This window comes from Phocoena phocoena, chromosome 5, assembly GCF_963924675.1.
Source record: "Phocoena phocoena chromosome 5, mPhoPho1.1, whole genome shotgun sequence".
NCBI lineage: Eukaryota > Metazoa > Chordata > Mammalia > Artiodactyla > Phocoenidae > Phocoena > Phocoena phocoena.
In genome coordinates this window covers 44,103,389-44,128,760 of record NC_089223.1, presented here as the reverse complement: position 1 = coordinate 44,128,760, position 25,372 = coordinate 44,103,389, and the positions used below count along the sequence as shown (strand labels likewise).

Here is a 25,372-nt window from a genome sequence, read left to right as displayed (position 1 = left end):
GTTTTCTCTGGGTATATGCCCAGTAGTGGGATTGCTGGGTCATATGGTAGTACTATTTTTCGTGTTTTAAGGGACCTCCATACTGTTCTCCATAGTGGATGTATCAATTTACATTCCCACCAACAGTGCAAGAGGCTTCCCTTTTCGACGCACCCTCTCCAGCATTTGTTGTTTGTAGATTTTCTGATGATGCCCATTCTATTTGGTGTGAGGTGATACCTCATTGTAGTTTTGATTTGCATTTCTCTAATAATCAGTGATGTTGAGCAGCTTTTCATGTGCTTCTTGGCCATCTGTATGTCATCTTTGGAGAAATGTCTATTTAGGTTTTCTGCCCATTTTTGGATTGGGTCTTTTGTTTTTATAATATTGAGCTGCATGAGCTGTTTATATATTTTGGAGATTAATCCTTTGTCCTTTGATTTGTTTGCAAATATTTTCTCCCATTCTGAGGGTTGTCTTTTTTTTTTTTTTTTTTTTTTTGGCGGTACGTGGGCCTCTCACTGCCATGGCCTCTCCCGCTGCGGAGCACAGGCTGCGAACGTGCAAGCTCAGTGGCCATGGCTCACGGGCCCAGCTGCTCCGCGGCATGTGGGATTCCCCCGGAACAGGGCATGAATCCACGTCCCCTGCATCGGCAGGCGGACTCCCAACCACTGTGCCACCAGGGAAGCCCTGTCTTTTCGTCTTGTTTATGGTTTCCTTTGCTGTGTAAAAGCTTTTAAGTTTCACTAGGTCACATTTGTTTATTTTTGTTTTTATTTCCATTACTCTAGGAGGTGGATCACAAAAGATCTTGCTGTGATTTATGTCATAGAGTGTTCTGCCTATGTTTTCCTCTAAGAGTTTTATAGTATCTGGTCTTACATTTAGGTCTTTAATCCATTTTGAGTTTATTTTTATGTATGGTGTTAGGGAGTGTTCTAATTTCATTCTTTACGTGTAGCTGTCTAGTTTTCCCAGCACCACTTATTGAAGAGACTGTCTTTTCTCCATTATATATGCCTCCTTTGTCATAGATTAGTTGGCCATAGGTGCGTGGCTTTATCTCTGGGCTTTCTATCTTGTTCCATTGATCTATATTTCTGTTTTTGTGCCAGTACCATATTGTCTTGATTACTGTAGCTTTGTAGTATAGTCTGAAGTCAGGGAGTCTGATTCCTCCAGCTCTGTTTTTTCCCCTCAAGACTGCTTTGGCTATTCCGGGTCTTTTGTGTCTCCATACAAATTTAAAAATTTTTTGTTCTAGCTCTGTAAAAAATTCCATTGGTAATTTGATAGGGGTTGCATTGAATCTGTAGATTGCTTTGGGTAGTATAGTGATTTTCACAATATTGATTCTTCCAATCCAAGAACATGGTATATCTCTCTATGTGTTGGTATCATCTTTAATTTCTTTCATCAGTATCTTACAGTTTTCTGCATACAGGTCTTTTGTCTCCTTAGGTAGGTTTATTCCTAGGTATTTTATTCTTTTTGTTACAGTGGTAAATTGGAGAGTTTCCTTAATTTCTCTTTCAGATTTTTCATCATTAGTGTATAGGAATGCAAGAGATTTCTGTGCATTAATTTTGTATCCTGCAACCTTACCAAATTCATTGATTAGCTTTAGTAGTTTTCTGGTGGCATCTTTAGGATACTCTATATAGTATCACGTCATCTGCAAACAGTGACAGTTTTACTTTTTCTTTTCCAGTTTGTATTCCTTTTATTTCTTTTTCTTCTCTGATTGCCATGGTTAGGACTTCAAAACTATGTTGAATAATAGTGGCGAGTGTGGACATCCTTGTCTTGTTCCTGATCTTAGAGTAAATGCTTTCAGTTTTTCACCATTGAGAATGATGTTTGCTGTGGGTTTGTCGTATCTGGCCTTTATTATGTTGAGGTAGGTTCCCTCTATGCCCACTTTCTGGAGAGTTTTTATCATAAATGGGTGTTGAATTTTGTCAAAGCTTTTTCTGCATCTATTGAGATGATCATATGGTTTTAATTCTTCAGTTTGTTAATATGGTGTATCACATTGATTGATTTGCATATATTGAAAAATCCTTGTCATCCTTGGGATAAATCCCACTAGATCATGGTATGATCCTTTCAATGCATTGTTTCATTCTGTTTGCTAGTGTTTTGTTGAGGATTTTTGCATCTATATTCATCAGTGATATTGGTCTGTAATTTTCTTTTTTTTGTAGCATCTTTGTCTGGTTTTGGTATCAGGGTGATTGATGGTGGCCTCACAGAATGAGTTTGGGAGGTTCCTTCGTCTGCAATTTTTTGGAAGAGTTTGAGAAGGATGGGTGTTAGCTCTTCTCTAAATGTTTGATAGAATTCACCTGTGAAGGCATCTAGTCCTGGGCTTTTGTTTGTTGGAAGATTTTTAATCACAGTTTCCATTTCATTACTTGTGATTGGTCTGTTCATATTTTCTATTTCTTCCTGGTTCAGTCTTGGAAGGTTATAACTTTCTAAGAATTTGTCCATTTCTTCCAGGTTGTCCATTTTATTGGCATAGAGTTGCTTGTTGTAGTCTTTTAGGATGTTTTGTATTTCTGCAGTGTCTGTTGTAACTTCTTTTTCATTTCTAATTTAATTGATTTGAGTCTTCTCCCTTATTTTCTTGATGAGTCTGGCTAAATGGTTTACCAATTTTGTTTATCTTCTCAAAGAACCAGCTTTTAGTTTTATTGAACTTAGCAATTGTTTTTTTTTTGTTTGTTTCTATTTCATTTATTTCTGCTCTGATCTTTATGATTTCTTTCCTTCTGCTGACTTTGTGTGTTGTTTGTTCTTCTTTCTCTAGTTCGTTTAGGTGTAATTTTAGATTATTTGAGATATTTCTTGTTTCTTGAGGTAAGCTTCTATAGGTTTAAACTTCCCTCTTAGAACTGCTTTTGCTGCATCCCATAGGTTTTGGATCGTAGTGTTTTCATTGTCATTTGTCTCTAGATATTTTTGGTTTCATCTTTGATTTCTTCAGTGATCTTATGGTTATTTAGTAACATATTGTTTAGCCTTCATGAGTTTGTGTTTTTTACGTTCTTTTCCCTGTAATTGACTTCTTTTTTTTTGTTTTTTGCGGTATACGCGGGCCTCTCACTGTTGTGGCCTCTCCTGTTGTGGAGCACAGGCTCCGGACGTGCAGGTTCAGTGACCATGGCTCACAGGCCCAGCCACTCCGCGGCATGTGGGATCTTCCCAGACTGTGGCACGAACCCGTGTCCCCTGCATCGGCAGGTGGACTCTCAACCACTGCGCCACCAGGGAAGTCCCCTGTAATTGATTTCTAATCTCATAGCGTTGTGCTCAGAAAAGATGCTTGATATGATTTCAGTTTTCTTATTTACTGAGGCTTGATTTTTGACCCAAGATGTGATCTGTCCTAGAGAATGTTCTGTGCACACTTGAGAAGAAAGTGTAATCTGCTGTTTTTGGATGGAATGTCCTATAAATATGAATTAAATCTGTCTGGTCTATTGTGTCACTTAAAGCTTGTGTTTCCTTATTAATTTTCTGTTTGGATGATCTGTCCATTGGTGTAAGTGAGGTGTTCAAGTCCCCCTCTATTATTGTGTTACTGTCAATTTCCTCTTTTATAGCTGTTAGCAGGTGCCTTGTGTATTGAGTTGCTCCTATGTTGGGTGCATAAGTATTTACAATTATATCTTCTTGGATTGATCCCTTGATCATTATGTAGTGTCCTTCTTTGTTTCTTATAATAGTCTTTATTTGAAAGTCTATTTTGTCTGATATGAGAATTGCTACTCCAGCTTTCTTTTGATTTCCATTTGCATGGAATATCTTTTTCCATCCCCTCACTTTCAGTCTGTATGTGTCCCTAGGTCTGAAGTGGGTCTCTTGTAGACAGCATATATATGGGTCTTGTTTTTGTATCCATTCAGCAAGCCGGTGTCTTTTGGTTGGAGCATTTAATCCATTCATGTTTAAGATAATTATCGATATGTATGTTCTTATTACCATTTTCTTATTTGTTTTGGGGTTGTTTTTGTAGGTCCTTTTCTTCTCTTGTGTTTCCCACTTAGAGAAGTTCCTTTAGCATTTGTTGTAGAGCTCGTTTGGTGGTGCTGAATTCTCTTAGCTTTTTCTTGTCTGTAAAGCTTTTGATTTCTCCATCGAATCTGAATTAGGTCCTTGCTGGGTAGAGTAATCTTGGTTGTAGGTTCTTCCCTTTCATCACTTTAAGTATATCATGCCACTCCCTTCTGGCTTGTAGAGTTTCTGCTGAGAAATCAGCTGTTAACCTTATGGGAGTTCCCTTGTATGTTATTTGGCATTTTTCCTTTGCTGCTTTCAATAAGTTTTCTTTGTCTTTAATTTTTGCCAATTTGTTTACTGTGTGTCTCAGTGTGTTTCTCCTTGGATTTATCCTGTATGTGACTCTCTGTGCTTCCTGGACTTGGGTGGCTATTTCCTTTCCCATGTTAGGGAAGTTTTCAAGTATAATCTCTTCAAATATTTTATCGGGTCTTCTCTCTCTCTCTTCTCCTCTGGGGCCCCTGTAATGTGAATGTTGTTGCATTTAATGTTGTCCCAGAGGTCTCTTAGGTTGTCTTCATTTCTTTTCATTCTTTTTTCTTTATTCTGTTCTGCAGCAGTGAATTCCACATTCTGTCTTCCAGGTCACTTATCCATTCTTCTGCCTCAGTTATTCTGCTATTGATTCCTTCTAGTGTATTTTCCATTTCAGTTATTGTATTGTTCATCTCTGTTTGTTTGTTCTTTAATTCTTCTAGATCTTTTTGAAACATTTCTTGCCATCTTTTCGACTTCTGCCTCCATCCTTTTTCTGAGGTCCTGCATCATCTTCACTATCATTATTCTGAATTCTTTTCCTGGAAGGTTGCCTATCTCTACTTCATTTAGTTGTTTTTCTGGGGTTGTATCTTGTTCCTTCATCTGGTACATAGCCCTCTGCCCTTTCATCTTGTCTACCTCTTTGTGATGTTGGTTTTTGTTCCACAGGCTGCAGGATTGTAGTTCTTGCTTCTGCTGTCTTCTTGCTTCTGTATTTTTTCCTGCTTCTGTTTTTCTTGCTTCTGCTGTCTTCCCTCTGGTGAATGAGGGTATCGGTAATTTTTTTTGTTTTAAAATTATAGTTAAGCTACAAAATATCCTATGCTAAAATGAGTTGTAAAAACTTAAGGTGGAAATCTTTTTCGTATGTGACAGAAGTAATTGTCCTTTAGAATACCTGGCTATTTGTTTCATATATGATGCTTTCTGGGGTACTGTTAACAGACTGTGGCATAAATAATGAGGACATTTATAATCTCACGTGAGAGGTCTGGAAGGCTTGTGTAATTCAGTTGCCAAAGTAATTCAGTGTTTTGGGTCATCTTCTCTCTGATTCTTTTTTCCGTCATGACCACATATGGTTGCCATAGGTCTAAAGAGTATATTCTTATACAACAAAATCCAAAAGCCGGAAGGAAGAGCAGAGCCTCGTTATATGAATCTTTGTTTTGTTTTGTTTTGTTTTTTTCTGGTTGGAAAATCTTTCCTGCAACCCTCAGCATACTTTTCCTTATGTCCCATATAGCCCAAATTGGTTACATATTCAATCCTAAATCAGCTGCTGACAAGAGGAAATGAGATTCCCATTATTGCCTTAGAACAGTGTTGGTTGATCCCCTGGAACTTTAAGAGGGACCCACCCATCTGATCCCATTGATGTCTCATATTAAATCACATCAGTGTTTTGTCATCACTAAGACGGAGAGGCTGATGGGTAGGCAATCACTAGTATTTGCCAAACTATAGTGATATAGTTAAGTTGTTGACATTTTCCACGTCCTATATAAGAAATATTCCCACTCAAATGATATTTGTATATTTTAACTTGAGAAGCATGTTATCCTGTATGTGCTACTTCATGATTGGCATAGGAAGCCAATGATTGGGCTGTTAATTTAGTACAATGTGTTAGTTGTTTACTGTTCTTATTTTTGTCTTGTGTACAATCAGTTTATTTCCCTGTGAGATTAAGCTCCTCAGTGCTGTTACATGATTTTGGCAGGAGCTTCAAATTCTTCTTATTTAATAGTTCTTGTTCTTCTAGGTGGATTCTCCACAGTTTTCCTGGTGCGGACTCATGGTGGACTCCGCTATGCATTGAAGCGAATGTATGTCAATAACGCGACAGACCTCAACATTTGTAAAAGGGAAATTACAATTATGGTAAGTGAAAGAGTAATTCCCTTTGAAAAATTTGGTGTATTTTCTTTCAGTTTTTCACATAACATTAACCAGCCTGTAGGCAAGCTGCTTATTGGCTTGGGCACATCTAGATAACCTTTGAAGTGTACTCTTTATTGCCATAGTTAGGGCTAAATAGAAACAACTCCTACCTTTCCTCCCTTCCCTATTGTAGTTCAACAGGCAAGCTTCTCTGCTTTCTTTTTTCCTTTTTAAAATAAATTTAAATTATGGAATATTTTGAGAATAGAAGAATGTAGAAAATTAGTGAACACCAGTTTACCCCCTACCCAACTTAAGAATTAAAGGCTTACAGATACAGTTGAAGCCTTCTGTGTATTCCTCTGTAATGTTATCCTTATACTGTTATCCTCATCCAAAAGGAAACCCCTATCCTGAATTTGGTGCTTACGCTTCCCCTGGGTATTTAATACATTCACTTATATGTGTTAGTATTCACAGACCACAGTTAGTTTTGCTTTTTATTTTTAAAATCATGCCGTAAAGTTGACTTGTGTGTATGTGTGAACTCTGTAGTATTGGTAAGGTATGCTTCAGCAAGGAAAAAATTCTTCTTTAATATTAGGAAAAGTGAAAAATATTTTAATACGCCATTAAAGAAAATTTCAGTTACTCAGTTAACTAGATTAAACATTTCGAGAAAATTACAGAATAAAAATTTCCTTTTTTTCTAGAGTTGCTTATTGTCAGTGCTCTGGGTGGTTTCTTATTCGTGTTCTCCCCTCTTTCTCCTTGTCCTCCTCTCTTCTTTTATTCTCTTCCTCTCCCTCCTCCTCATCCACTGTTTATCAAGTGCTAATATATATATTTAACATTTTTGTTTTATTTAGGTGAAATTCACATACTACACATTTTATAATTCACATTTTAAAATGAACAATTCAGTGGTTTTTAGTACATTCACAGTATTGTGCACAGACTGCCTCTACCTTGTTTTAAAACCTTTTCATCACTCCAAAAGGAAACCCCTGCCCATGAAGCAGTTGCTCCCCATTCCACTCTTGTTCCAGGCCCTGGCAACCACCCGTCTATGTTATGTCTCGATAGATTTACCTATTCTGGATATTTCATATACATGGGATCAAGCAATATATGACCTTTTGTGTCTGGCTTCTTTCACTTACCATATTTTTAAGGTTCATCCACATTGTAGCACTTATCAGCACTTCATTCCTTTTTATGAGTGAATAATATTCCATTATATATACTATATATGTATCAAAATTTATTTATGTGTTCATCTATTGATGGACTTTTTAAAAAAAACATGGATAGACATTTGGGCTATTTCTACCTTTTGGCTATTGTGAGTAGTGTTGCTATGAATATGTGTACATATGTATTGTTTATTTTCAGTTCTTTTGGGTATGTATCTAAGAGTGGAATTGCTGGGTCATATGGTAATTCCACATTTAACTTTTTAAGGAACCATTAATTCCACAGCAGTTGAACCATTTTCTGTTCACACCAGCAGTGTTAGGAGGGTTCTAGTTTATCCACTTCCTTGAAAACACTTGTTACTGTCAAGCCTCCCCAGCTGCTAAGAGGGAGATTTTCTTATTTTGTATCAACATCTTTATCAACACACATATTTTGATCCTTTTTGCTTGAAGATAGACACATTTATACAGTATGACTTATCAGAATTCTGCTTTTATTATCCCTATTCCTTAGCTAGACTAGAGTTGATTAGGCTTTGAGACTTGCTTTTTTTCAGGTAAGGCTATTAGTCAAAAGGGTGAAAAGATTTACTCCGAGATAATAGGGAATCTTAGACTAAGTTTTCTAACTTAAGCCCAGATATGATATTGTACTGTAATTCTTCCTTTCAATAGATTTTGTATAATTTGGAGATATATAAAATATAGCGTCAACCTCAGCAAAACTCAGATCCTATGCTTTTAAATAAGGTATTTTGGGGAGGTGAGCAGTTGTCTTCAAACTGTTTTTTGATGACTAATCCTTCACTATTTGTGTTTATTTATGAATTATTCACATGTTCAGCTGCTGTTAGCTAATATCTCAAATTATATTACACACTTAAAACTAGGTTTATTTTAATGATAGTGGATGTAAATTATTTTAAACAGTATTCTTGATAAGAGTTTTTAATTTATAGACAGACCTTATTTAGATCATTATGATTTTTAACCTTATAAATGTTGATGATTGTCAACCTTATAAATGTTAATGATTGTCTTGTACTAGGAGCAAAAGTGTCAGATTTGCCGTTTTCTTCTTATTTTCTTGTACTTGTAATATTAGTGTTATCTTTATGGTTTCTTTACAAAAATCCTTTTTAGCTACTTGTTTATTTTTTTAGGTTATTTAGTTAAAAGTACATACATTCATAAATTCACTTGACTAGGTGGACATAAATTGCAATACGTTGCAGACAAAACAAACAAACGTGAGTGTAATTGTTCATAAATATTAGAGCTTAATTTCTTTATCTTTTTAAGATAAAAATAAGTAAAAGTTCTGATATTTTATTCTTGAGTCCCAAAGGACTATCTTGTACACTCACTTTTGGAAACTTTTTTTTTTTTTAAATTTATTTATTTTTGGCTGCGTTGGGTCTTTGTTACTGTGTGAGGGCTTTTCTCTAGTTGCAGAGGGTGGGGGCTACTCTTCGTTGCAGTGCGCAGGCTTCTCATTGCGGCTGCTTCTCTTGTTGTGGAGCATGGGCTCTAGGCACGTGGGCTTCAGTAGTTATGGCACTTGGGCTCAGTAGTTGTGGCTTGTGGGCTCTAGAGATCAGGCTCAGTAGTTGTGGCACATGGGCTTTGTTGCTCTGCGATGTGTGGAATCTTCTTGGACCAGGGCTCGAACCCATGTCCCCCGCATTGGCAGGCAGGTTGTTAACAACTGTGCCACCAGGGAAGCCCTGGAAACTGTTACTTTTGAATGAACCATCTCTTTCTTCCCCATTGAATTTAAAATCAGTATTCATTAACTATTTGCTTGTTAGGAAATGACAGTCACATGTAAATAAACTTTCCATTGAAACTGTAGAAACCTTTTTGAAATGTGTCGGATTCCATACTTACACCTAAATCTTACTTTTTGAAATTCTTTAAATATATCAGTTTAGACTTCAAATCATTGTTAACGATAGACCTTTAAAATATATGTTTGCCAGTTTTTAAAATTTTGTTTATTTTTTACAGAAAGAGCTGTCTGGTCACAAAAATATCGTGGGTTATTTGGACTGTACTGTTAATTCAGTTAGTGATAATGTATGGGAAGTGCTTATCTTAATGGAATATTGTCGAGGTAAGTATTTTTCTGCAGTTGTTCTATGCTAAAAAAATTTGCCCATAAAAATGGGTTAGTAGGTGTCTTGGTTTCTCCCAGGGCAGCTGTCATCTAGTTCTGGGCATTCATTGCAATCTCAGCTTTAATTATTTGCCTAAATAAGGAATGCTGTTAAAAAGTATGTAAAACCTACTCATAGTTGATGCAATGATGATATGAGCATATGTTAATGGACAATTAGAAAAATGCTCTTGGGTTTTAAACAGAAAATCTAAAACGTAAAGAACAGTCACCTTTCCTGATCCCTATACATTTCTTTTATAATCCAACCAAGAAGAGCATACTGTGTCCATATTAGTGTTGCAAGATTTTTTTCCAGCACGCTACCATGTTATCTTAGAACATATTAAATGTAATAAATTTCAAGGATGCATTTTGATCTATAATTTTTATAAACTTATATTATGTGGTCTTTTGAAAACATCAGAAGATAGAAAACCACATTTTATTTGGATATAATGTGGTGTTTTCAAAGAAATATTTACTTGTATAGTATGCCTTAAGAATTATAATAATAATTTTTAGTCCCTGAAAAGTTTTTTTTTTTTTTTTTTTTTTTTTTTTACTTTAATGGGTGTAATGGGGGCAATTAATCCATTTCCTGCAAACTTGCTTTCCCCCCTCCCTCATCAGACTGTATCTGACAGTTTGGATTCTAGGGAGCCCTGGTTTATATATAAATTCTCTTAAGACAGTTATGATTGTTAATTATGGTACCAGGAACTCTTGTCACTTCCTGAAGGTTGGAGGAGAAGGAGGTTGGTGATGATAATGGAGAAAATGTGGTCTCATTTACTCCAGTCTTGTAAGAAGGGGGAAGGACAGAGGAAAATGAAATGAATCAATACTATAATATCTATTGTGATATGTTTGTAACTTATTTCCATATATAACGTAAAAAATTAGATATTTTCTTGATTGTTTTTCCTTATTTATATCTCTTCTCTACTGTAAAGCATTTGTGATCTCTTTAAGGAGATGATATTGATTTTCTTTACCCTACTTTCCTGAATTCTAGCATTTAAGGTGCCAGTTCTTAGCTGGATGAGAGTTGACTAATAGCCCTTGGCTACTTGTAACTTTTTAAAAATAATTGAATTGAGCATAATCATAATTCTGGATGAGTTTAATTGTCATCCAGAAGACATTTTAAAAGGGGAACTACATGAGCTTCAGTTTTTAGGCAAGTGAGTATTTGGGAGCCAATGGTGCAGTCTACTGCAGATAAAATTAAGTACCTTGTTAAAAAAAGTCATATCAAAATTTAAATGGGATGGTATAGCATTTTTTTTTTTTTTTTTTTTTTTTGTGGTACGCGGGCCTCTCACTGCCGTGGCCTCTCCCGTTGCGTAGCACAGGCTCCGGACGCGCAGGACCAGTGGCCCTGGCTCACGGGCCCAGCCGCTCTGCGGCATGCAGGATCCTTCTGGACCGGGGCATGAACCCGTGTCCCCTGCATCGACAGGCAGACTGTCAACCACTGCGCCACCAGGGAAGCCTGGTATAGCATTTTAAATTCAGTATAATCTCAGAGAGATGAAGATTGTTGAGGCTAGAAAAATGTTGACTTTTTAAATTTTAATAATGAAATCGGGCAGAGTATAAAAGTTCTTGTTTAGGAGACGATAACTGTGAAAAATATGTAAAGATTCGGGAGTTACATGCACCTTATCTTAAAAGACCTTCAGTATACATTGTTTCCTTTCTGAATCCGATTTTAAAATTTTTCATTAGAATAATTTTACTTTAATTTTCAGAAGACTTTGATTTTGAATAATGAAATTTTGTTTGTTTCTGCATTTGAAATGCAGCTCAAATAGAGCTTTTTAGCCTTTTTGGGGGACTGGATTTTGTGTTTCAAGCCCAAAGATCTCTGAAGGGAAGAAAGAAGATTGACTTTTGTTTAAAATTTATTCTATTCATTGCAACATTGAAAGTGTGGAAAAGATAGAATGAGTTCAAGGTTATGATTTCTTATCTATGAAAAGATATTTTAAGAATGTGAATGAACACCAAGAAAGCACTTTTATTACTGTTTAATTTTTGCATAACTTGAGTCAGGGCGTCTGACAAACGAGGATGGAGGAAATTGCTGCCTAGTCAGGTGCAATTTGAGACTCAGTCTTATATGAGACACTTTGAACAAATTACAGCCAAATGGACCTGAGTTTTCTGAAAGTTGTGGATTGATAGGCAAAATAAATTTTTTTCCCCTTGCTTTAAAGATCTAAGAAAAAACACCTATTTCAGAAAATATATGAGAATGCTGTTTAGACAGTAATAATACAAGGAACAGGTGTGTATGCACCTTCTTACAGATTACACAGTAGCAGACATTCATTTATTCAAACTTGTTACCAGGAAAGTTTCAAGTTAACATAAGCTTGCCTTTTTAAATTTCCAAACTTGATTTCTGTTAGAATGCTGTGAATGAATCATGTATTTACTTGCATTGTTAAAATATAATAATAGTAAACTTCCTCTTAGTAATTAAGAATTGTCATTATTAGATTATCAATTATTGTAGTACATTGTAATATTTAATAATCCTCTCGTGGCTCATTGTTGTGGCTATTTGATTTTAGTAAGTTACTCTGCCCACTATCTCTTAACTTGGTTTAGAGCCTTAGCCCCTTAACCCATCTCTCTTTTTCCACTCTTGTGATTCCTCTATCCCCCAATCAAGGAGATCTTCTAAAAGGTCAGATCAGGAAGTTTCCTTGGTTCTCAAGATAAAAATCTCAAGATAAAATCTTGATTTGTTTGTCTTGTCAGTATCATCTGACTTTACTCTCTTCTCTGCTTTCTAGACCATACCCACAGTGGTTCTCTTTAAGTTATTCAAAATCATTAAGCTCTTTCCCAAACTAGAGGCCTTTGTATATGTCACTTGCTATCACTAGTGTGTTCTCCCAGATCTCTGCCAGGTTAATTCCTGATTAACCTTCAGTCTCAACATAAATAATCACTTCCTTAGGCCTTCTCTGGCACTCTCTTCTCCCCATCCTCCTTCACTAATTTAAATTTGGGTTTTTCTCATATTATCCTTATTGTACGTAATTATGATAAATATTTGTGTGATTGTTTATCTCTGCCTTTAGACTATAAATTCCATGATAATAGAGACTTTATCTTTGTTCACCACTGTTTACCCGTAAAACTAGCACAGTGTTGAATAACCGTTATTTCAAATCTGTGATGCCATCAGTTACAAGGTACACTCTGAATTTGGAGATGTTAAAATATGGCCAATAGCATTAGCAGAACGTCATTTATTTTAAGATGTTTTCACTTCAGAGATGTAAAATGTGAAAAAAAATGTATGTCATTGAATCAACACAATATGGTATAATAAGCATCCTTACATGAAAATTATAAAAAAAGCCAATTCTCCATTACCTGAGACCATAGACATTTCTTAATCTCTTTGTTTGTGGTAGTCTTCATTTATTAAAAATATGTCTTCTCAAAATTACTTTTTTGGTTAGCTGGGCAGGTAGTGAATCAGATGAATAAGAAGCTGCAGACAGGTTTTACAGAACCAGAAGTGTTACAGATATTCTGTGATACCTGTGAAGCTGTTGCAAGGTTGCATCAGTGTAAGACTCCAATAATTCACCGGGATCTGAAGGTATGAACTTTAGTCTACGTATGGATTAATGCCTTTTAAACTTTGGAGTTAAAAGTATTCTTGGACTGTCTTCATATAAACCAGTTTTTATTACTAGCACTGAGATTGGTCTCTCTGTCCCCAGCTACATTTCCTGAGGCCATATAAAGAGACTATAGAATTGAAATTGTGCTTTTCATGACTCTGAGGGTTGCTAGCACGACTGTAGAGGTAGATTTTGTGCTCCCTACTTTGCTTCTGTTCTACAGAGCAGGCTTCTTTAAAAGGTTTCATATGAACAAAAATATGAACATCACTGACACAGGTTGGATATCCCTCCACACTACTCTTTCCAGTTCAGCACTCCTCCTATTTCTTATAATTCGTTTTAAGCATCAGGGTGTTTTCCAGAGATATTGGAGGTGACCGTAAATGGGTCTCTTTACTCATTTATTTATAATTTACTGTAGTTTTAGATAATTTACTATAATTTGGTGATGATTGCCACTCTAAGGTCACTTTGTCTTACATTTTCATGGAATCTGACCTCTTGTATATGGTACCCACTTGTTAAACTGGAAAAAGTGCCCAAAGGGGATTGAACATTCCTGGTATCATATTGCTTGAGCTATCATTACACATATTGTTTAGAAGCATAGGGGTCCTCTCTGATACCTACAAACACTAAGATTACAAAAATTCCTCTTCCTGAAATGCTTTATGCCCAGATATCCCACGGCTAATCTTTCCCCCACTTCAAATCTGCTCAGATTCACTTTCTCAGTGAGTCCTGTCCTTGCACCACCTTATTTATAATTACAACCTAACCTTTCCATACTGTACTTGTTCTGCCTTTTATTATCACTTGTCACTTTCTCAGATACTATAAAATTTGCTTATGTATTATGTCTGTTGGTTATTTTCTGTCCTCTCCCACTACACTGTAAGCTTCCTGTGGGCAGGGATTTTTCTCTTTCGTACTGATGTATCCAAGCATTTAGAACAGTGCCTGGCACATAGCAGGGTCTCAATAAATATTTAATGAATGAATGAATCCCAATTCTGACTTATTTTACAAGATTTATGAAAAGTGATAATAAAATGCTCTTAAGATACAAAAGAATAGAAGATGTCACTTAGAATATAGGTTGTTAACCATGAAAGCATCATCTAGGGAAACCTGTGCTGAAAGGATACAAGTCAAGGCAAGATTGAAATACTTGACTATAGACCTCTGTCCCTTAATTTTGATAACCAGTATAGTTCATTTCAGTTCTCTTGAATATGCAGCTTTTACATTTTCCCCAATAATTCGGTCTGACTTTTTTGCACTGTTATAGCTCATTAACTTTTTAAATGTAAAGTTGATGTTTTCAGCTGAGTCTTGATTTTAAAACAAAAAAGACATTGAACTGCATAATTTTATATAGACCATATTTCATATACTTAGTTCTTTTTACATGTGTAAATTTATGCAATCCTGTTTGTTTTAAGTAAGTTTCTTTTTTTTAAAGTAGATTTCTTATATAAATATTTTGTGCAAATATTGAATACTTTTAAAAGTAGAGTAAAATGAAATATAGAAGAAACATTGTAAAGAAACTGTAATGTGAGTATTTTGGTAGAGTGGAGAGAAATTAAATTACTCATTTAAAACTGTATCATAAAAGTAAAAAATATTGTGTAAAAATGTTAATAATAGTATCATTTATTGTGTGCTTACCTTATTTCAGTCACTATTCTAAGCCTTTTACATGTTTTAATTCTTTCAGTTTTTACAACAGTGCCCTGTAATAGATATTATTATTTTCCCCATTTTATAGATAAGGAGACTAAAGCACAAGAGTGGTTAAGCAAGTTGTCCAAGGGTACATATGCTAATAAGTAGCAGAGCTGGGCTGTGAACCCACATTCTCCTGTTTTAGAAACTGTGCGCATAATTTTATTTAAGTTACTACAACTCTGATCTCTAAGTTAAGGCATAAAGTCAAATCTGTGTTTTTCAGTGTAGTATTTTAGATAAAAATGGAATTAGGAGTCAATCAAAGGTAGAATTGTAATGTTTTTTGTTACCTTTCTATAAGTAAGCTAAGTGTCAGAAAAGGAGAAAAATTGAGGTATAGTATAGACTCTGACTGCTACTAGTTCTTCTCTTCCATAGAAGCAGTTTTTGAGAGGACTTAGGGTTCCTTGGCCCTTGCAAAAATCATCCTGGGATGGGAGAAGCACTTTTCTGTTCTTAGTGAGGGAAGCAGTAGATAAAGTAAAGTATATTTTTGTTCTGAATCATTTGTCCTTGCTCACAATTTGAGGTATCCTCTCTCTCTCTCTCTCTCTCTCTCTCTCTCTCTCTCTCTCTCTCACTCTCTTTCTTTCACTCTCTGTCTCTGTCTGTCTGTCTGTCTGTCTCTCTCTCTCTATATATATATATTATATATCAGTGTTTAACTGTGTAAAAACATTGTTATAAAAGTATAATTTTCACCTTGAAAATACTGTTAATTGCTTTTCTTTTCTGAAGGTGGAAAATATTTTGTTGAATGATGGTGGAAACTATGTACTTTGTGACTTTGGCAGTGCCACAAATAAATTTCTTAATCCTCAGAAAGATGGAGTTAATCCAGTAGAAGAAGAAATTAAAAAGTAAGTGTTATCTTTATTGTGTTTTGTCTCATGGGAATTTTAGTTAACTTGAGTCTGTGACCAGCTCTGCTAATATAAATTTTAGGTATTCCATTAATAGATTTCTTGAAGATATTTCTGAGCCATAGACATTGATTAGTTTATGTCTCATCTGGTTCAATAGGAAATACATTTTACGATGGAAACAAAATTTTCATCTGCATTGTAAACAAATTTATCAAGAAGTTTGTTAAATAAGCTATAGTAATTAGTGGAATCATTAAAGGGAGTTTGAAGTTATTGCTGAATTCAGTTAAACATCTTTGTTTTTATCGATACTGAGGATTTGTGCTTGTTAGGAAAAAATTAAATTATTTGAAAACATTAAACTTTTACTTCATATTTAATGTTAAGAAGATTGACCTAGTAATGCATTGAAAACTATGTGGAAAACTTGTTACTTTATAATATTGTATTGGAAAACTTTCTGGTAGAAATGTAACTCGTATCTGCCTTACGTTTTCTTAATCTTGTACTTTCCATGGTTGCTAGAGTACTATTATAAGAACCTTTCCCTGACTTCTGTTTTCTAGTTTTAGAAAATAGTACTGCATGTAAATCCTAGGTTATCTTAATAAAATGATACAGAATGCAGAAAGATCTGTCAGAATAGAAATTTCTAAGTAGCTGCCTTTTCTAAGTTGCTTTTCTTCACTTCCTTACAAATTCTCAGTTGTTTAAGGCTGCCTAGGAGCTTTCGTTTGAACTGCAACATATATTTTGAGATAGCTCAAGTAGAGCTGATCTTACTCTGGACCATTTGTATAAAACTATGGTTTTCTAGACTTACATATTTCTACTCAGGAAACAGCCTATGATGATTATGTTAGATTCCATAAAAACAAACTCCTTAGTAAACATATAAATGTCCTGAAGAAACAGAACAATGAATTATTGAATTAGCTTCTTGTGGATATATGTATATACATATAATTTAAAAAGATTGGGTTGTGATGTGTAATGAGAGCTGCAGAATTCTGCTCAAGCGTCTTTGACTTGCTGGAAGTTTCATTTCTTGCTGTTAAGATCTGAAGTATAGTTAAGGTTCAGCAGAATTGTACACTAGTGATGAATGTAATAAGCTCATGGGTTCTTGTGCTTTGTGGCTCAGTTGAGTTAATGATCTAACCATTTATTCAGTTAACAGGTAATTATTCAGGGCCTACAATGTAGTGGACACTGTTGTTGGTATACAGTATAGCAGTGAATAAAAAAAAAAAAAAGTCCCGTCCTCATGTAGTTTATATTCTGGTTTCTTAGATCACTCTTCTGTAGTAGTATCATCAGAATGTATCACCCAGTCAGGGTAATTTGGAAAAAGTAACATGGTAGAATATTGAGCTTTAAGATAATTCATGTAAAATAAAACATATAAACACTGAAAATGAATCTTAAATTATGCCATACTATAGGAATTCCTTTGATATTCTAATAATTTCTGCACTGCTTTATTCTGTTCATTGAGCACTACTTTATTCTGTTCATAATGGATTTGGAGTTTTTATACTGGTAAATATTTATTCACAGTATCTTAATTCCAGATTGCTTATGCTGACAGTTTTAGAACTGTACTTAATTAGTATAATAATAGTTCATTATGGCAACGCGATTACTTTTAAAACAACAATTATAAAAACAAACCTAAAGGAGATTTACTACCATGTGCAAGGAATTATGTTAGAGTCCATAAAAACAAGCTGCTTAATAAACATAGAAATTAATTTTTTGAGAGGTACTTTTAAATTAATAGACCAAAATATTTTGATAAGGATATTTTCATAGTCAAATTGTATTATTTCCTATAAGAAATTCAAGGAAAACTACGTTTCCCATACATCACCTTTATTTAAAATTTTTCTATTAAAAATTGTTTTTATCATTATAGATGCAATTGCACTTGTTGAATAAAAATGTGTATAGATGCTTTGTATTGTTTAATCCTTGATGGACTTTTAATGAGCTTTTAAAATAGTATTATTTCTTTATAATGTTATCGAACCTAAAAGTTTTTCGTAGTATTTTATGTAGAAACAATGTAGTATCTGTCTTTTTTTTTATATCTCCACTCCATTTTACTTATTTACTGCCAGGTATACAACTCTGTCATACAGAGCCCCTGAAATGATCAACCTTTATGGAGGGAAACCTATCACCACCAAGGCTGATATCTGGGTAAGGCCAAGAAAGGCTGACATTTTCACTAACCAAATTAACAAAATCTGATTATTTTCCCCCTGTCCTCCGCAAGGTATTTCCTAATAAGTAGCAGAGAGTGGTGGACAGTAAAGCTTCTTCTTCAGAAGAAAAATATTAGCACATATTATCTTCTTGATCCTGAGATGGAAAGCTTAGGTATAAAAAGGCAAATAAAGGATTTCCATATAATGTAACTTTTTATCACAGTATTTTTTAGAATTTAAATTATATATGATTGTTAACAATTTTTTTTGATTTGAGTGCAATTTTGGTTGATCACAGTATGGAAAAGCTAGACCTAATTCTTATGTAATATTGTTGATAATTTTCTGGAATATTTTAGGATCTTTTTAGTGGAAACTAACATGAGTAAAACTTTTTAAAAATTATAAACATACCATTGACTAACCTGTATATATTTAGGTTCTTTATCATTTAGCATCTATATCTGGATTGAATTATTGAGATATATCATGTTTCTATAGAGTTGAACTTTATGTTAGAGTGCCCGCACTTCTTTAGAACTTATTTCAGAAGTAAAATATGTTTGGGCTATATTTAATAAACTAGCAGGAAACTCTGTGTTAGATGTGAGCTCATTTAAATTTATCACGTATTTAGCCACATGTACCACTAGTGGCTATGTTAGGGATGGAGGAAAAATACTCCTTTGGAAGTAGTTCTAGAATTTCCAAGAAAAGTCATATTTATTTTGTTTTAAAACGTAATGTTTAGAAAGTAGTCGAGTGTAACGTGTGAACCCAAATGAATATCTTCTTGGTGCCCCTCTCCTGGCCTTCTCTTACAGGTGTTGGGATACCAGATATTCTTGCAAGATAATAAAAAAAAAAAGAGTATCTATGATAGGTTTTCCTTTGTCTACATAATATACACTCTTTGACCGGTGGTTCTTAAATCTCGTGGTAGTTGAATTTTTAACCATATACATAACTTAATCAAACCATGAATAGGTTTGATTTAGGTAATTTGATACTGCTTACAGATCACCAGCTTGTGTGACTCAAATTCCGTTGCTCTTCTCAGCGTTAACAATTGACTCATTAAATGGTTTATAGTAAATGGCTTGCAGTATAATGTAGAAAGCAAATTCAGCTGGATCTTAATTTATAAAGTGAAAGGATTAATTAGAGGAGGTGATTGTGGAAGTCTTTCCTGGCCTAATTTTGTGACTGATGTTGAAATCCACATTACCTAAAAGCGTATTTCAACAGCAGAGGAAACAACAGACATTATAGCTTGACTGCTGTTTTGAAATCATCAAGGGTTGATTTAAAAAAAAAAAAAGTCTCTAAGAATGCGACTGTAGCCCAATATCTTAACAAAAAGGAGGGAATCTTTTTTTGTTGTTTTCATTTTTCACCAGGCTTCGAATGCATGCCAGGCAGCATACTAAATTGTCAGTGATACGTTTAAAATTTATACCATTTACAGGTTAGTATATGGGACAGTATTTCTATAATGGATAACTTGGTATAGCTGTGGGATGACAAATAGATACTCAAGGATAAAAAAGAAGCCAGAAAAGTAATCAGAAAACAGAATCTGTGTTTATATGCTTGACAGAGTTTTAATTTCGGTGATGCCATTTTAATGCTTGTCTTAGCTCAGATGAAATGCTACAACATTTTAGGTGTGAATTCAAGAATATCCAGAAAAAAAATATTGCTGATTCAGAGGGTGATGATATTGAGGTTAAAGTATTCATTTAGCATATATATTTTGGGAAAAAAATTTTTGTTTTGAAGTTTTCATTGTAGGTTATTTTTATCCTGAGAACTAGGATGCTGATTTTATTGACCAGTAGGAAATTCAGTGACAGATGCTTCATGTTACCTTTTAACGAGGAAAATTAAAGACGGTGATACTCAGCCTTCAAAATAAGGTCATTCGTTCCCTCCTGTTTCTTCAACAGTTCTCATTGTATCAAATGGATAAAGAGGGAAATGCCTTTGGTGTGAAAAAAAATTAGGACACCTCACTGTGCTCACACTCTGTAAAGCAAGAGTATTTGAGATTTATGTTTTTTAAGTACACTGGCATTGCTATCTAAAATTGTTATCTGGGAACTCCCACAACAGAAGATACGTTATTAAAGGTTTGATTGACAAGATAAAACTGGCTAAAATGCAGATCTTGTTGGCCTATCATTTGGGCAGAAGAAATGTGTAATTTAATGCAGATATTACACCATTAATAATATATTTTTTAGTGCTTTTAAGGAAGGCTTACGCTCAATCTGTTGCATAAAAGCTGAAAATATCTTCCTTATAAAAAAAAGCATTGTAAATTTTTTTAAAGCCACATTGAACTGGTTATTTCTATTCAGAATCTTAATACTTTTGTAGTCATATGGTAAATAATCTAGTAATGTTTTTGTACTAATATATTGAAATTTCTAGAGTATTTAAACTTTTTTCATTGTAAGACTGTTATAGTATTGAAAATAATGTGTTGTAAGTTAATATTGTTGAACTCAGAAAGGTATTTCTGTATACTGTGATCTTCATAGTAGTTATAAAGCTAGTGTATTTGTTAATTGGGTTTGCTAAGTTTCTGTGTGGAGAAAATCCAACGAAGGAAAGCTGATTTGCTAATTTTTAGATAGGCCAAATTTCAGTTATTGCTGATGTAATTGTATAGTTACTACTGGATAATTTTATGTAATCAATTTAGAATTAGAATCACCCCTTACACTCATTAGGCTTATAGGTGACACTTCCTGTGACAGCATAATGATTTCTTGAGCAGAAAATCACATTTTATTACTGTGTGTCAGGTGTGAGCTGTTGGCAGTTTAGCTAAAAATTTCCTGTGCTACTTTTCCAGATGCAATTTGTGTTTTAGGGTGTTTTGTCTTCATTGTCAGCAAGTAGATTTATTGGTGCTATGATGTCTGTGAATCCATGCAAGTGAAGCAGACAGAGCCCTTCCTTTTTGAATTTTATATAGATTACCCAGGTGCAAATATGACTAGTGTAATATAGAATTAAAATTGTAGGATTATATATAGAAGTAGAGAACGAATTTTTATATTATGTGCTCAGTGAATAATATATTATGAAATAATGACGTGCTCAGTGAAATCAGTGAAAATCAGGGAATAATCAGTATTGATGGTTGTCTGCTAAGTTTAACTGTGCTGGTTAACTCGTAGTTGGAATTTTAAAACAGATATTATAGTGAATTTTTAAAGAACTCTGCTCGGAGGAGCCTTGTGCTTACATCGTTGGTTGTTACATGCTAGTTATGTACTAAATATATATTTTCCTTGTGAAAGAAATAAAAGTGTAATTTTTCTCCCGAAGGGAACCAGCCACTTACAATTTTAGTTATATCATTCATGATCTAGAGTTCCATGATAACATTAATTCAGCCAGCTAGCCACAGATGTGATAGAAAAATATGGTAATGACGCAGTTATATGCCTTTTTAAAAATTAAGTGCATTAGTTTGTTTAAGTTGTAATTTGTGAAAAGATTGATACAGTATAGAAACATTAGGCTTTTATTTTTTTTAATAACATATTTAGTTCTTGGTTTGTGGCTACTTTTTTTTTGTCTTGTGGTTAAGTTGATACCTGAGCTCTGATGATATTCATGCTTCTTTGTTTTACAGGCCCTGGGATGTTTGCTGTATAAACTTTGTTTCTTCACTCTTCCTTTTGGTGAGAGTCAGGTTGCTATCTGTGATGGCAGCTTCACTATCCCAGACAATTCCCGTTACTCCCATAACATACATTGTTTAATAAGTAAGTACTTGGAAAATTTATTAAAAAAAATTATAAGATAACCGTACTTAGGGCCTGCTGTTTCCATTCCTTTACCTAAACCTAGTCTTTTAATTTCATGTATTATAATTTTATGAAACTATAGTCAAGAAATACATTGAAAAAGATGTTTATAAGACTTCTATAGGAATGAAAGCAGATTAATTAATGATTAGTACATGGATATTTTTAAGCTCTAGATAAGGTTTTATAAAACATAGAGATTATATAATTAAGGAAACTGGAATTTCTGGAAAAACTTACAGCGTAACATTTAATTATTCAGTCTTTGAACTTTTGAAATCCAAATATCCAGACCTGTTGCTTCTTTAGATCACAGTATTGCCAATCTTAGATAGTAGTTTATTTGGCCACTCTTTTTAATATTCCTTATTGATTATAAAATTAGAAAGCAACCTAAGTGTATGTCAGAAGGAGTAATCCTGTGGGCCTTTGATTCCAAAAGAATACCTCAGTTTTCATTACAGCCTCTTTTAAGAATTTTTTCTTCCTTTTTGACAGGTACTGTAATTTAATATTTTATATACGCACATGGTACAATTTTCTGAAGAAGATGATTTGGGGGAGGAGGAGGATCATCAGATATAAAATATGTTAGGAAGTTGCAGTATTTAAGCAGCACTGCCCTGCACTGTTTCAATTAAAGTATTTCTAGCATTTCTACTCTGTTCTTTTCCATTTTAAACATCCTCTGTCATAGCCTCCAGCCATTGAGATCAGTGCAGTAGAAAAGAGGGTCAATGTAAATATATTTGAGGTTTTGTATAATAAAGATAGCAGTTCAACTCAGTGGGGAAAAACAGATGGAAATACAAAACTTTATTATCCACTTGTGGATGAAAAATCAGACTGGATCTCTACTTCAAACATTATGCTAAAATTTCAGATAAATCAAAGACTTAAATGCAAAAAATAAAACATAAATGTACTTGAAGAAAATATGTCTGAATTTATTTATAACACTGGAGTAGGTAATGTGTAAACTAGGCTTTTAATCTCAGGAAATAGAAAAGATGAATCCATTGACATATAAATTTAAACCATTAAAAGTTCCCCCAAACCATGAACCCAAGCATAAAGTCAAATGGTAAACTGGAAAAAAAATTTATTACACACTTGACAATTGGCTAACTTTTGTAATTTATGTTACACATTTGACAATTGGCTAACTCATGTAACTGAAAAAGAAAAGGGCAAACACTCCAGAAGAAAAATAATCAAAAGAAAATGGAGGATAGGGAGGGTGGGAGGGAGGGAGACACAAGAGGGAAGAGATATGGGAACATATCTATATGTGTAACTGATTCACTTTGTTATAAAGCAGAAACTAACACACCATTGTAAAGCAATTATACTCCAATAAAGATGTCAAAATAAAAAAGAACCTTACATTCTAGAGCAAGGGTCAGCAAACTTTTTCTGTAACAGGCCAGACAGTCAGTAAATAGCTAAGCTTTGCAGACCATAGAGTCTCTGTTACAATGACTCAACTCTGCTGTTTTACTGAAAGCAGTCACAGACAATATGTAAATGAATGAGTGTGGTCATGTTCCAATGAAACTTCAATTACAAGAACAGGCAGCAGGAAGAGTGTAGGGTCTAGTAGGCCATCAAAAGGACCATGGCTTTAATTATGAGATGAAGGGGCCACTGAGCTCTTTGGGTAGAAGAGTAACATTATTTTTATGAAAAAACATCATTATTAAAAAGGATCATTTCAGCTACTATGTGAAGAGTAGTCAGTAGAGGGGTAAGGAGGCAAGAAGATGGGAAAGGTATAAGCTCAGCGAGAAGTTCAGAAGTTACTGCAAGAAAACAAGAGTGAGATGAATTTGTCTTGCACCAGGATGGTAGCAGTGATGGGGCAAGATGTCGTCTAATTCTGATTATATTTACAAGATATAGTCATGATGATTTGCTAGTGGATTGGATGGGAGGGTGAAAGAGGAAGAGAGGCAAGGATGACTCCAAGGTTTATGACCTGAGTGAGGAGAAGAATGGAGGTGCCTTTACCGTGATTGGGAAATACATGTGGGATGAGCCAGTTTTGGAAGGAAAATCAGTTTAGATTTGGACATATTAAGCTCAAGGTGACCATTATATACTAAGGTGGAGATATTAAACAGGCTATCAGATATATGACTCTGGAGTTCAGGAAAGAAGTTGTGGTTGATATAAATTTAGATCTTAAGTTAGATAGTATTTAAAACCATGAGACAGGAAGAGGTCATCTTAAGTGCACGTATATAAACAAAAGAAGTTTATAATATGAACCCTGAGTTACTCCAATATTTGGAGGAACCAACAAAGGACACTCAGAAGTAGCAGAAAGAGAGGAAGCAGTGGCCTGAGTTACTCCAACATTTGGAGGAACCAACAAAGGACACTCAGAAGTAGCAGAAAGAGAGGAAGAAAACCTAAAGAGAGTGGTATCCCCAAAACTAAGTGAAACCAGGCTTTAAGAACAACTACTTCAAATACTAACAATAGGTCAAGTAAAACAAGGACTGAAAGCTGACCACTGGATCAACAACAGAGAAGTCATCAGTGACTCTTAACAAGAACTGTTTCAGTGAAGTGCTGGGGACCAGAGTCTAAGTGGAATGAGTTCAAAAGAGAATATAAAGTTGAGAGTCGAGTCAGTAAGTATGCACGACTCTTTCCTATAGGAGGATGTGGTGCCAAAGGAGTTTGTTTGTTTAGATGGGAGATTTTATAGCATGTTTGTTTGCTGATAGGAACTTACTGTATTCCAAAATGACTAACTGTATAGTTTACACTATGGATTAAAATCACAGCCCTGAACTATCACACAATGTTATGCTGAGAAAGATAAAAAAAAAAAAAAAAGAAAAGAAAAGAAAACGGAGCCTAAAAGGATATCTAGCTTTACTTTGCAAACTTATTTAAAGCATGATCTTTTTGTTTCTTTAATGTTGATTTGCTCATACATGTTGGAAATCAGAGAATTATGTCAGTTGAACACAAAAATTACATTGCTTCACGTGGAATGCTTTTCCTAGGCGAGGGGAGGCAGGGCAGCGGTGGGGGAGCTGGCGTTATAACTTGTAGGGGAAGGAAGTCGCCCTGAGCTTGGCTGCTGCACTGCCAGCTTGTAGACTTTCCACTACAACTGGAGAACATTAATAAGAATGCTTGTACCTGAGGTTTTCTTCCCAGAGAGGTCTACCTCTCAGCTTTTGTGTGACTCTCTACCAATGGATGGCCTCCTGACTAGCACACTCGCTGGCTTGGAACTGCACTTTTATCTTACTGGTTGAGAACCTCCTAGTCTTATTTTGATGTGTTTTTATGTCCTCGTGGCAGCCTTCAGCCAAATTAAGCTACCTGCCTGGTCAGCCCAAGTTACCTTCCCAGATACCAGTTAATGTTTTTGTCAGTGTTCTGGTGACAGAGCTGTATAGTTTTTTTTTCAGTGGTTTGTCCCAGCTCTCTTTTCCTCATTAGCCCTGTTATTTTTAGCCTGCCATTTTGCAGAATGTGAATTTTTTTTAGAGAGCAAA

General features: G+C 34.7%; 1 protein-coding gene across 2 annotated transcripts in view; it reads left to right on the top strand.

The window, feature by feature from the left end:
- Positions 1 to 25,372, top strand: part of BMP2K (BMP2 inducible kinase) — a 128,887-nt gene that overhangs the window by 51,894 nt on the left and 51,621 nt on the right. For both annotated transcript variants that reach the window (XM_065878342.1, XM_065878343.1), the window contains exons 2-7: positions 6,077 to 6,195; positions 9,405 to 9,510; positions 13,041 to 13,183; positions 15,684 to 15,805; positions 17,935 to 18,016; positions 21,677 to 21,809. In XM_065878342.1, coding sequence (XP_065734414.1) covers positions 6,077 to 6,195; positions 9,405 to 9,510; positions 13,041 to 13,183; positions 15,684 to 15,805; positions 17,935 to 18,016; positions 21,677 to 21,809 — 705 coding nt within the window. The remainder of the gene's footprint in view (positions 1 to 6,076; positions 6,196 to 9,404; positions 9,511 to 13,040; positions 13,184 to 15,683; positions 15,806 to 17,934; positions 18,017 to 21,676; positions 21,810 to 25,372) is intronic.